The following is an 11,414-nucleotide window of genomic DNA, read 5'->3' on the forward strand; positions in this document are numbered from 1 at the left end:
TTCTCTTTTCCAGATCTTTCTAAGGAGGGAGGCATAGCTAATGGCTTGGTGCCTTCTGTGTGCCAACTAAGGAAATGTGGGAGGTGGTCAGTTCTCCCCTTCCTCAGGGGGATTAACTGAGGCCCAGTGAAATCAACTGTCAGGAGGCCAGGTGAGCAGAAAACTCCTTTGGTCCGATTTCTACTTCAACGCTTTTGTGTCTTTCACCACTGCATTCAATACGACCCTTCATTTCTTCTCTTCTGAGAATTCATTCACTCACTCACTCATTCATTCAGCACTTAGACTGAGGAATATAAGAAGCAGAGAAGAGGGAGTTCCCTGGTGGCCTAGTGGTTAGGATTTGGCACTTACACTGCCATGGCCCGGGTTCAATCGCGGTCAGGGAACTGAGATCCCTCAAGCTGCGAGGTACGGCCAAACACTAAAAAAAAATTGAAAATTCAGATTAAAAAAAAGACAAGCAGAGAAGACCCTTTGATGCGAGCCCCTAGGGGTCGTAAACCTCTGTCCAGCCCCTCAAGCTCCCACTCTTCAGTGAGAAGGGGCCCTGACTCTTCAGCCAGGCTGAGGAACAAGGGACTGACCGTGTTTAGCTCCTACCCTTTGCCAGCCACTTACTTGATGTTTTATATACTTTCTCTCACTTTGTTAATACTCTTAACCACTCTGTGGGGGTAAGCTTCATTATAGTTTTAGATGAGAAACTGCAGTGGGGAGAACTTCAGAGCATAGCTCTGCCTGAGTCCAAGGCTTGTGCTGTTAGGAGGCGGCCTCTCTCAAGTATACTTATCTTCATTTTAGAGATAAAGAAACTAAGGTGCAGAGATGTTTCTTACACATTCTGAGAAATCCTTGAGGTGAACTATGAGAAGGCCAATGCCTCACAAAAGGGAGAGGAGATAAAGGGGGTATGAGAGGGAAGGGTAGACCATGCTCTGCCCCTAATGGTGCAGGCCCCTCTCCCACAGGGAAATTTCCTAAGAGGAAAAGTAGGCTAACAGGACCGCAGAGGCCAGCATGGAATAATTTCAAATAGCAGCCAGCTGTGGAGGAGGAAAGAGGTGTCTGGTCCGGGTGACTCTACCTTGTAAGAATCGGCTTCTTGCTCCCCAGCTGCCTCACTCCCTAGCTGCCAACAGTGCGAGGTCCTTTCAACCGCGAACCTGCTCTCTAGATCCACCCAGAAGGGCAGCTCTGGATGAAGAAGGGGCTTCGGGCAGGGGGTGGGGCTGGGGGGGGAGGCAATGGTAACTTCTTCCCTTGCTCATTTTTCAATTGGCAGAACAAAGTGTCATTCCCCAAAAGCCAGGGAAGACTGTGCTTTTTGCTTGGGCCAGGGAGGCTTTCGATAACACTATCTAATTAAATTTTCTGGCAAAGAAAAACCAGTCACCAGACTCAAGGAGAAAACCTTGTATTTTCCTAAGCTAGAGAATGCAGTCATAATCTGAACTTGGCCAGAGAAGGAAGGTCCAAAAAAGTGATTTCATTCAGAGGAAAAAATGCCTAAAAGGGGAAAGTGACTGTGAATCCTGGGAATCTACCCCTGCAGAAAGGAACAGGGTAGCGCCGGGGTGGGACCCAGCACCTGGGATGGAGAAGGCACGTGTAAACTTCTGCATTAAACCAACCGACCCTTCGTGTGGTAGGAGAAGCAGCCTATGTGGACAAAATCAACTGCTCTTTCTTTTGTTTCATCGGTTTTATTAGTCATATATCGAGAATTCATTATATAAATCTTTCAAAATACTAGACTTTGCAAGAATAGTTTACAATTCAGCTCTGATTGCACAAATACTTGACACGAAACCATTTTTACAAGTACTTATTTTTCTTGAAAGAATACTTTGGTACAGAAAATAAGTCTCTATGTATCTTACAGCAAATTTTATGCAGTGTTTTCCCCATTCAACCATCATTTCAGGTTTCCTATCACAGCACATGCGTCACATCCCATAAACCAAATTATAATCTGCTGCTTGTCTTCAATTACTATTCACAATGTTAAGAGTTTTCAGGCTTCTTTTTCTAACCTTTCCTGATCTGAAAGGATTCACGTATCCAGGCTAGAAGAGGTAATTTAAACAACATTCTTTCTAAATCTGACTTGCATTGGGTTAATCGCTGTGCTTGGTGAATAATCTTTACACGTCTCACTTACTAGCCCAGCTAGTAGCTCACCCCTGCTGTATCGGGCAGAAGGGATCAAGTCCTTTTATCCCCAAGAGCTTCTAAACTGCAAAACAGAACCCTAGAAACAAGAGTTAAATACAAATATTTCGAAAGCTGTAACATTTGCTAATGATGAGAAGTAGAGAACACTTTTAGACTCGAGGTCTCTCCTAGGTTGAAGAAGACATAAAAGAAAGCGTAAGGATGTGGCAGTAGTTTTATAAAATATTGAGAAACTGAAAACGGTGAATCACTTAGGTCAGTGGTGTGCGGTTTCCAAAGTGCCAGGAGATACAGAATCTTAGACTCTGTGGCTAGCTGAACTATTTGACATTCTTCGAAATAGATGCTGTGGCTTTGAAATAGCCTAATAAATACTCCCTTGGCCAGAACAAGTAATCATCTAGGCCAGGGGAACTTTACAGAATACTGACCATGTTTCCTGAAGACAGGACCCACCAGGGAAAACATGTGGCATTCATTCCATTCCTTCAGTTGCTGAAAAGTGTGTCCAGTTAGCAAGAGCTTGTCTTACTCTTCAGGTAGCATGAATTAAAACCAAGAGCCTGGCAGCATTCTCCAGTCTAGTTCCTGAGTGCTCAGCTCCAATTATCCAATATTCTTAAAAGGATTCTTTAATCAAGCCCTTGTCCAATAAGAGATTGAATAGTACTTGGGGACTCTACGGTATGTCCCATTTCTCTGCTTTCTGATTTCTCTTTCTCACCCCAGTGTAACAAGCTGCTACGGGTTCAAAACACCGCGGCAGTATTTTGGAAATGAGTTATTTTGCATTACCCAAAGTGTTTGGTCACAATATAATGGTTCACATTTGATCTAACTGGGAGGTGGCCACACCGTGTCTACTGCAGTGATTTTGCGAACTCGGCATAGTCAATGTATCCGTCATTGTTCTTGTCATCGTCTCTCAAAACACCATCTATTAAGTTGATCAGTTCATCTTCGTTCATTGGTGTCTGTTCATTCCCTTCCTACAAGGTACAAATTAGACAAGGATGAGCGGCATCTTTTACTGGAAGCGCTTGGTTAATGTCCAAAATAAAATGTCAATAAACTCCTTCAGATGTAGTATTTCTACTTCCAGGAATCCACAAACCACATATCAGATCCAGAGTCAATTCATAATAATCCAATTTAGAAATGATTTTTGGCAGTTAAAAGGATGATACAATCAAAGTAAGCCCTCGCTTATTTGTTTTAAAAATTACTTTTCATTCTTTTCTCATTACAAAAGTCATATGTGTTCATTGTAGAAAGCTGGGTCCACACAGAATTCTGAGCTTCAGAGATTCCAGGACCTGCAGCCCCATCCTAGAGAAAAGCTCACAGCCCAGGCCCTCCTGAGGGTCAGCTCTGCTAAAGTGGAAACAGTCCACGCTAGACAACATCTCGGGGTCAGAACAAGACGAAGAAGGCACTGCCGACCAGTAGACCTCATCGTGATCTTTGAGGCGAAGGCATTTCTGCTCACAGGGCCGAGCGCTGAGCTACTGCTGTTCACGTCCTCAGCTGATTCTTCCCCTGCCTCCTCTCCCACGTCCCCCTTCCCTCTCCTGCTGCAACCAGCATCCTTGCCTGCCAGGGCTGCTGGACCACAGTCCCTCTGCCTGGCGTCCGCCTGTATGCCTCCCATAGCAGACCCTGCGCTCGTCATGCCAGCCTCCTGTGCGAGCCCTAGCACTCCCCGCAGCCTTCAAAGCAAACCGCGCCCGGCTCAGCTCCCAGCCGTGCGAGCACATGCCCTCCCCAACTATGCCTCTCCTGCTCTCTAGAGATTACAGTGTGGCACAGCGGGACAGACGTTAGATCTGGAGACATAAGATCTGAACTTCAGCTTCCTTACCTCTCAAACTGGGGGCAATAACAAGGCCTGCCCCTTCCTGCTCCCAGGCTACTGCAGTGATCAAACGAGATCTCTAAGCTGCCACAAAGTGCTTTGTAAACTACGAGCACCGTACTGTATCACCCAAACCCTCAATTATCCCCAAATCCCTGGAGCCCTTGGTCCCCTGACTCTCCATTCTTCCCAAATGAGATAACTTCTCCCCTGTTCTGCATTTGGAATGTGGTCTGTCTTTTAGCTGGTTCTCAGATGCTGGCGTGCAGCAGAAATGCCAGCAGCACTTGCTGAAGATAAAAGGAAAGCTCTGGGGCTTCTGCCTCAGCCCGTCACCCTGTATGAGAAGGACCGCTGAACAGGAAAAGAGGCAGAACAGAGGGTGAGCAGAAAAAGGAGAAGCAGCAATAGTGTTGCACAAGGACGGGGGAGGTCATCAAGTTCGGGGACTGAGTTACCAGAGGGAGGCTTTTCCAAGCTGCTGTCTACTGAGCCATTGCCTGACCTACCTCCTTATGGACATGAGTGATGGCTGTGGAGAGTTCTAGGCCGTCAAGCAAATTATTGCCGTCATAATCATGCATTTTGAAATAATGGAGCTGCAGTTCTTGTGGGGACATCTCTGCCTCTGGTTTGTTGACGACACCTTCTAGATGCTCCATGATATGCCTAGAGACCAACAGTGAGACTCAGACCACTTGGTGGCGAGGCTGGGATCCTACCAAAATCTTAAGGACTCTGAAACGTTCAAGATCTTAAAGTTCATCCATCCCAGAAAAACAAACACCAACAGTGGCAGACCACACTCAAGGAAGACAGATACAGGCGAGGCCCTGAAAGGAGCAGGGGAAAAAAAAAATCAAGTAGTTCATCTGTTATCCTGGCAAGATCATGGGTGTTTTTCCTTTTTATTATTGGAATATTGTTATAGCATTTTGGGGAGCTATTAATTTCTTTTTCTTCAACCAATTTAAGGATAACAGAGTATAATGTGTGAGGCTAACTGGCCTAGGGCAAAAGTGGCAACAAATGATTCAATGTTTGAACATGCCAATACAAAAGAAAAAGGTCTTGTCAGAAGCAAGAAACCTTAGCTCTATTTTGGACTCGCAACTACCAGTGTGTGTGTGTGTGTGTGTGTGTGTGTGTGTGTGTGTGTGTGTGTGTGTGTGTGTGTCTGTCTGTCTGTGGTGAAAGAGAGAAACAATGAATTCAGGCAAGTCATTTATCCCTTTTGGGCCTCAAGATCCTCCATCTGTGATATGATGGTGAAAAAAGAATAGCTGACTTACAGGTGGCCATAAGGAATAAATATCATCCTTGGAAAATGTTAAGGGGTCATACAAATAGTAGAAGGCAAGTTGGACAGCGCGTGCCTTTGCAGCTGGCTGCAGTTGCAGACGGGGAGGCCCCTGGACCACAGCCCCGGCTGAATACGTACTCTTGGTCATGCACTGTGCTCTTATCCAGGCCCACGCTGCCGGGATGGGAGAAGCTGGCCCCGGGCTCCTCGGCCCTGGCACCCAGGGCACAAAAGGCCCAGAGCAGGGCGCACAGGAAGGGGGTTCTGAGTAGCTGCAGAGATCTCATGGTCACCAGTACCTGGGAGGTGGGGAACACAGAAGATGAAGGTGAGAACACCAGAACTGAACTGAGGTTCTTTCAAGACTTGACACAGCGCACTCCTGGGAACCTGGGTGAAGAAGCAAGCCTGGGAAAGAGGAGGCCTGGGCCCAGGACAGCTCTGGCGCCAGACTGCAGGGTGACCTTGCGCTCTCCAGGTCCCCATCACTCAAACGGGAAGGCAGGTCCATGACATTTCCTGACGCCCCTTTGGAAGGCCAAGCAACTTGATGAGAGCTTATAGGGATTTGGAGAGTATTTCTGCCTACAAGCAGCTTATAGTCTGGCGAGAGAAATACTTCCTACTGAGAGCACGAATGAAGGCACAAAGTGAGGTGTACTAAAGGAAGATTAAACCCTCTGAGAGTTCAGAGGAAGAAGTTTCCTTTGGGTGAGGGAAAGCCAGAGAAGGTTAACAGACATGGGGATACTTCAGCAGGGCCCGGATGGATGGGCACGCAGTGGATGTGCAGGGACTGAAGGACGAAGGGAAGGTGCGAGCAGAGGGGCAGGTGCAGACAAGTGGGAGAGAAATTCCGAGTGGTTGAGTCAGGCTGGAGCTTAGAGGGTATGAAATAGACAAAATGGTGGACAACAGGCTGCAGAGGTTGACCAGGCCGTGCTGGATGTGGTTTTGCCCGCTAGGCCAAGGGGGCTGAAGTTTCCTGGGGATAAATGGGAGCCACTGAGGGTTCATGAATGGGAGACGAGATCAGAGCTTGGTTTCACAGTGGCTCAGCTGGCAGCAGAGCAGGGAAGTATTAGATGGACTGAGTCCAGAGACGGGGGTTGAGGGAAGCAACGGGGCGGGTCAGATCAAGGCCCGCAGTGGTGGACACGGAAAAGAGGACGTTAACCCTTGCCTTGTCCACCTCCCAGGGCTGTGACGGAGGCAAGTAACTGAACCAGGTGAAAGAACGCTGGAGAGGAGAGTTCCATAGGAATTAGCTTCCTCAAGTACTTCTGGGGTTTGGCTAGACTTGGAATCGTGGTCAACAAGAAGACACAACTGGCTACACAGCAAGCTCCCCGAGGGAAGGAGTGCTTTGTTCCCATCCGTATCCCCACCAAGGCTCAGGCCTTTACTAACTGTTGTTAAACAGAAAGTCCTGGTCTTTCCAGGGGCTTACAGGCTGACCTCAAAAAGGAAGGTGAAGGATAGCCAGGAGACCTCCATACAACACAAAGGAAACACCTGACTCACACATTCACTTCCCTGGATAATAAGGGCCAGTGATTTCTAAGGGGCCAGCTGCAGCCAAAAAACCTAGAGCAGCAAAGAGAAAGCATAAGGTACTAGTCAGACCTTCACACATGCCACACAGGGCTCAGCTCCGAAGCCGTCGCCACCTCCACTGAGGTGTTACAGCCCCTCTGACCCGCCCTGAAAGGCTCTGTAGGGTAGGACCCTGGGAGAATGCCATCCCCACAATGTTTAAGAAAATTTCCCAAACCCACTTTGCTGGATATCAGCAGTATCCTCCCTAAGGAGACAATGGTCACTGGGATGTATAACTTCTAGGGTATAAAAAGAAGCATCTAGTCTCACAACTGAATAGGGACATCATAATGCAATCGTCATAATTCATAACAGAAACAGAAAAAGATGTTCAATATATACCAAGAGAAAAAGAGCAGGCTATAAAGTCTGTAAAGAATAATTCATTTTTGGTGAATTCCCTGGCAGTCCAGTGGTTAGGACTCAGTGCTTTCACGGCTGTGGGCCTGATTCAACCCCCGGTTGGGGAACTTCGATCCCACAAGCCGCATGGTACAGTCAAAAAAAAAAAAAAAAAGAATTCATTTTTGTAAAAACCAAAACAATGTATGTATATTTCTCATACACAGAACAATGACTAAAAACTATTAACAAAGATTATTTTCTGAATTACGAGATTAGGAGTGATTTTTTTTTTTTTTTTGCCCATGCCATGTGGGATCTTAGTTCCCCGACGAGGGATCTAACCCACGCCCCCTGCAGTGGAAGCTCGGAGTCTTAACCACTGGACCACAGGGGAAGTCCCCAGGAGTGATTTTGATTTTTCTTCTCTTTACTTTTCTATTGCTTCTAAAATTTCTACTATAAACATGTTTTGTCTTTACAAATATGTATTTAATGCAATTCATCCCATAATTTTGTTCCAGACTATATGGATGGAATACAAAGGGGGATTCCAGTTAAGTCTCATCTCTACAAAATAATTCAGGAGCAGCCAGAAACTACATCCAAATCTTACCAAATAAAAGTGTCCAGATCCTGATGAGGCCACTGTCACTGTACCTGGTACCAGAAAACAAGGTCTCAAGTTACTCTCAGCAGAGACTGCCCCAACTAGAGCAGAACAACTTGTTCTGACCACACACCATAGAGTTCTGGGACAAGAGGGACCAGAGGGGGAAGCCAGCTCCTCCCAAGTCTTTCAGATTCCTATGCATTAGATGTCTCTTTCTCCAGCAAGCCTTCTTCAATTCCAAGTCTGGCTTAGGCGTTCTTCCCATATGCTCCTAAGTGATTCCCTTCAGAAGGGTCCTGTCCATCGCTGACAACAGCTGTGCACATGACCTTGAAAATGCCTGATTACCTCTCAGTGCCCCCTGCGGAACTGGGCTCTGTGAGGCCGGGGACTGCACCCACATCCCCAGCACTGGGCACAGTGCCTGCACAGAGGCTGGTGATTCTCAGCCTGTGTGGCACGGTCCTCGGGAGCTGGGGGGGATTATCACCTTCACAGATAACGCTGCCGAGTTTTGATGTCAATGTAACTGAGGATGAAACTTAGTTTTGGAGGTATCTATCAGATAGAAAAGCTGAGCGGTCATCGGACCCATGGCACCATTTCCTATAACTATGTGGTTGGATACTTAGTATATCAGATAGGGGTGGGGTAGGCGGGGGAGAGGTTCTATTTAAATAACACCAAAAAGCAACCAAGTGCTTGAGTCCAAGTGCTTGAGTCCAAGTGCTTGAGTCCCTCTTCATAGGAGACAGGATAAAGGTCCAGAACCATACATTTTGGACGTAGCCCATTTTGGTCTGCTGTGGCAGGTTTCTAACCATTAGACCACAACAAAAGACAAATCTACAAACACAGAAGAGAAACTCCCCCCTACAAGTGCTACAAGGAGCACAGGGAATCTGACTGCCACTTAACAAATTAAACCACTCACATTGAAAAGGAAATATTAGCAAGTTCCTTCCACCGAAAGAACAAGTTGCATCATCCACACTCCAACTACTTAGCTCAAGGCCATAAGCAAAGAGCTTGGCAGATAAGCCCCAGGAGTTCCCGGGCTCACTGGCCTCTGAGAAATTAAAGGCTAGGCTGGAGAAAAATCCAGAGGAGAGATTTCTGAGAGAGTGGAACACAACCACTGAGACATGCTTCACAAGGAGAAGCGTCATTCCTGGGAGGAAGCGCTAGACCACTGATGGCAGGGAGCTCCCGCAGTGCCGTGACTGTAACTGGGCTTCCCTCACAGCTCCAGCAGCCTCTTCCAGTCCCAGAGCATTTGTTCCCACTGTTTCCACCTGTCCGTCCTCCCTGTTCCTTCCAGGCCCAATTCAAATGTCACCTCTGTGTTCTCCCAGCCAAGACCAACTGTTCCCTCCTCTGACCTCAGTCTGCAGTCTCTCACACTCACTTGGCCTTAACATATGGTCACATATTGTGCTCCGTTTGTTTTTCTCTTTTCTCTCCCTCTCTGAAGACAGGGAACCTATTTTCTCTGTTTCTCCTTTACCCTAGTGAATTTATTACAAAGTGCTGAGCCGACCTGGTATAGCACACCTTCACTCTGAATCAGGGCAGTGGATCCTGCAACCTAGGTGTCCTGTTCCCTATCACAGAGGATCTGACTACACTAAAAAAAATAACTGGGCTTCCCTGGTGGCACAGAGGTTGAGAGTCCACCTGCCAATGCAGGGGACGCGGGTTCGTGCCCCGGTCCAGGAGGATCCCACATGCCACGGAGCGGCTGGGCCCGTGAGCCATGGCCGCTGAGCCTGCGCGTCCGGAGCCTGTGCTCCGCAAAGGGAGAGGCCACAGCAGTGAGAGGCCCACGTACCGCAAAAGAAAAGAACAAAAAAAAACTTCCCTTTGGAGCCGTCCCACCAGTGGTTTGGCCAGGCCCACGCTCATTGTGTCTTACCAACACCTAAGAGTTTGCAGCGAGCCTTCCTCCCATAAAAACCACAGCAGCTGCTAGCCACTTTTCTCTCCTGCTGGGGCCCTCAGCTGAGAATCAACCTCAAAGCAGCCACACATCCTGTAGCCAGAGGTGATGCCAAAGAAAAACCTGACTGGCATTTCCCCATTTAAAACTACCATGGTCCTGGACTGAAAGCAAGAAAAGAACCAGGTTCCTAGGCAAAGAAACCTCTACATGGGTTGGGGATTGAGAACTGGTTCTGAAAAAGCAGGCATTTAATAACTTGATCTCTTTGTTCATTTGGGGAGCCCAGGGAGCTGCCATGCTTCATTTATACATTTAGCTAACACTCTTCATTAACAGCTCGGTGCTGCACAAGGTTCTAAAGATAGGGCTGTGAACCAGACAGGCTCCTGTCACACAGATTACAGCCTGCTGGAAAAGAAAGACCAGTTCGTGCAACAGCCCTGGGGTACCACAGAAGCCCCAACCCACACCTGGGTTAATGCATGAAGAATGATTTTTTTTTCAAGGTGCTAAAGGACAGCATCTCAGGTAGAGGGAACATAATGTAACAAACACCTAAGCCTAGAAGGAACTTGACCCAATTTGGGAAATAAAAAGCTTTCAATATGGTCGAAGACACAGTATAGTGGAGATGCATGAGTTAAAGTAAAAAGAGGACAGGTCACGAAGGGCCTTGTAAGCCCTGTTCAAGAGGTTATAAGAGCAATGGGAATCCACGGAAGGGTGATAAGGGAATGGGGAGAGGGGTCTGGTGACGTGATCAGATTTCTGTTTTAAGACCATCACTCTGGCTTTCCACTACATAACAAACTACAGAGGATGGAGAAGGGATACAGGGGACCAGTCAGGAGGCTACTGAGTAGTCCAAGGGAAAGATGAAGGTGGCCTGAACTAGCTAGAGCAGAGGAACTGGGCGTGGAGAAGTGGGTGTATCCCAGAGAGATTTGTGATAAAATCGATGCGGGTGGGTAAAGAGTGTAGGAGGTGAGAATGATGCCCAGGTTTCTGCTTGGGCAACTGGGTGGATGGCGGGTGCCATGCCCAGACAGGGAATACTAGAGGGGAATACAAGCTCCCCCTGCCTCCCCACTCCCCTGGCACGGCCTGACCAAGCTCGCCCGCCCGACAGGACCTGTTTATTGTCTCCTCCAGAGAGAGATGGGGTACAGGAGCAGATGGAGAGCTACGACTCAGGCCCGCGCGCAGGTCCACGGCAGGTCTCCAAGAGGGCAGAGATTGGCCCTGATCGGGCCCATATGCCCCGGGGGAGAGGCTCTGCTCCTAGTCGGCTAGCTTCCCGGACCGACTTGGGGTCCGATACCCTCACCCAGGCCGCTCCTGCCTCCCAACCTGAGCCAGAAGCCCCGAGCCCCCCGAAGGGACGCCGGGATCCCGCCCGCTGCGGACCCCTGAATGCCGTCCCACGGACTTCTTCCTCCAAGGTCGGGTCACAGGCCTCACAGGCCGCAGCCAGATTGCGGCTGCTCCCTGGTTCACTCACCCTCGCAGCTAGCAGTTGCCAAACAGCCTTCTCCGGACACGAAGCCCTACGGCGTGAGCCTCACCAGCACCCGTCCTCAGA

General features: G+C 48.3%; 1 protein-coding gene across 3 annotated transcripts; it reads right to left on the minus strand.

Annotated features, from left to right (window-relative positions):
* Positions 1-1,695: 1,695 nt before the first annotated feature.
* Positions 1,696-11,414, minus strand: MCFD2 (multiple coagulation factor deficiency 2, ER cargo receptor complex subunit). Of its 3 annotated transcripts, none has more exons than XM_024753554.1 (5): positions 11,334-11,414; positions 7,894-7,937; positions 5,475-5,635; positions 4,543-4,702; positions 1,696-3,167 (listed from the first exon to the last, which is right to left on the minus strand). In XM_024753554.1, exons 3-5 carry the CDS (start codon positions 5,621-5,623, stop codon positions 3,039-3,041), a joined length of 438 nt encoding a protein of 145 aa, XP_024609322.1. In that variant the 5' UTR covers positions 5,624-5,635; positions 7,894-7,937; positions 11,334-11,414; the 3' UTR covers positions 1,696-3,038. The 3 variants fall into 3 exon arrangements, with proteins under 3 accessions (XP_024609322.1, XP_024609323.1, XP_024609321.1); XM_024753555.1 differs by lacking the exon at positions 11,334-11,414 and adding an exon at positions 10,965-11,305; XM_024753553.1 differs by lacking the exon at positions 7,894-7,937.

This window comes from Neophocaena asiaeorientalis, unplaced genomic scaffold (assembly GCF_003031525.2).
Source record: "Neophocaena asiaeorientalis asiaeorientalis breed wild unplaced genomic scaffold, Neophocaena_asiaeorientalis_V1.1 scaffold171, whole genome shotgun sequence".
NCBI classification, from domain to species: Eukaryota; Metazoa; Chordata; class Mammalia; order Artiodactyla; family Phocoenidae; genus Neophocaena; species Neophocaena asiaeorientalis.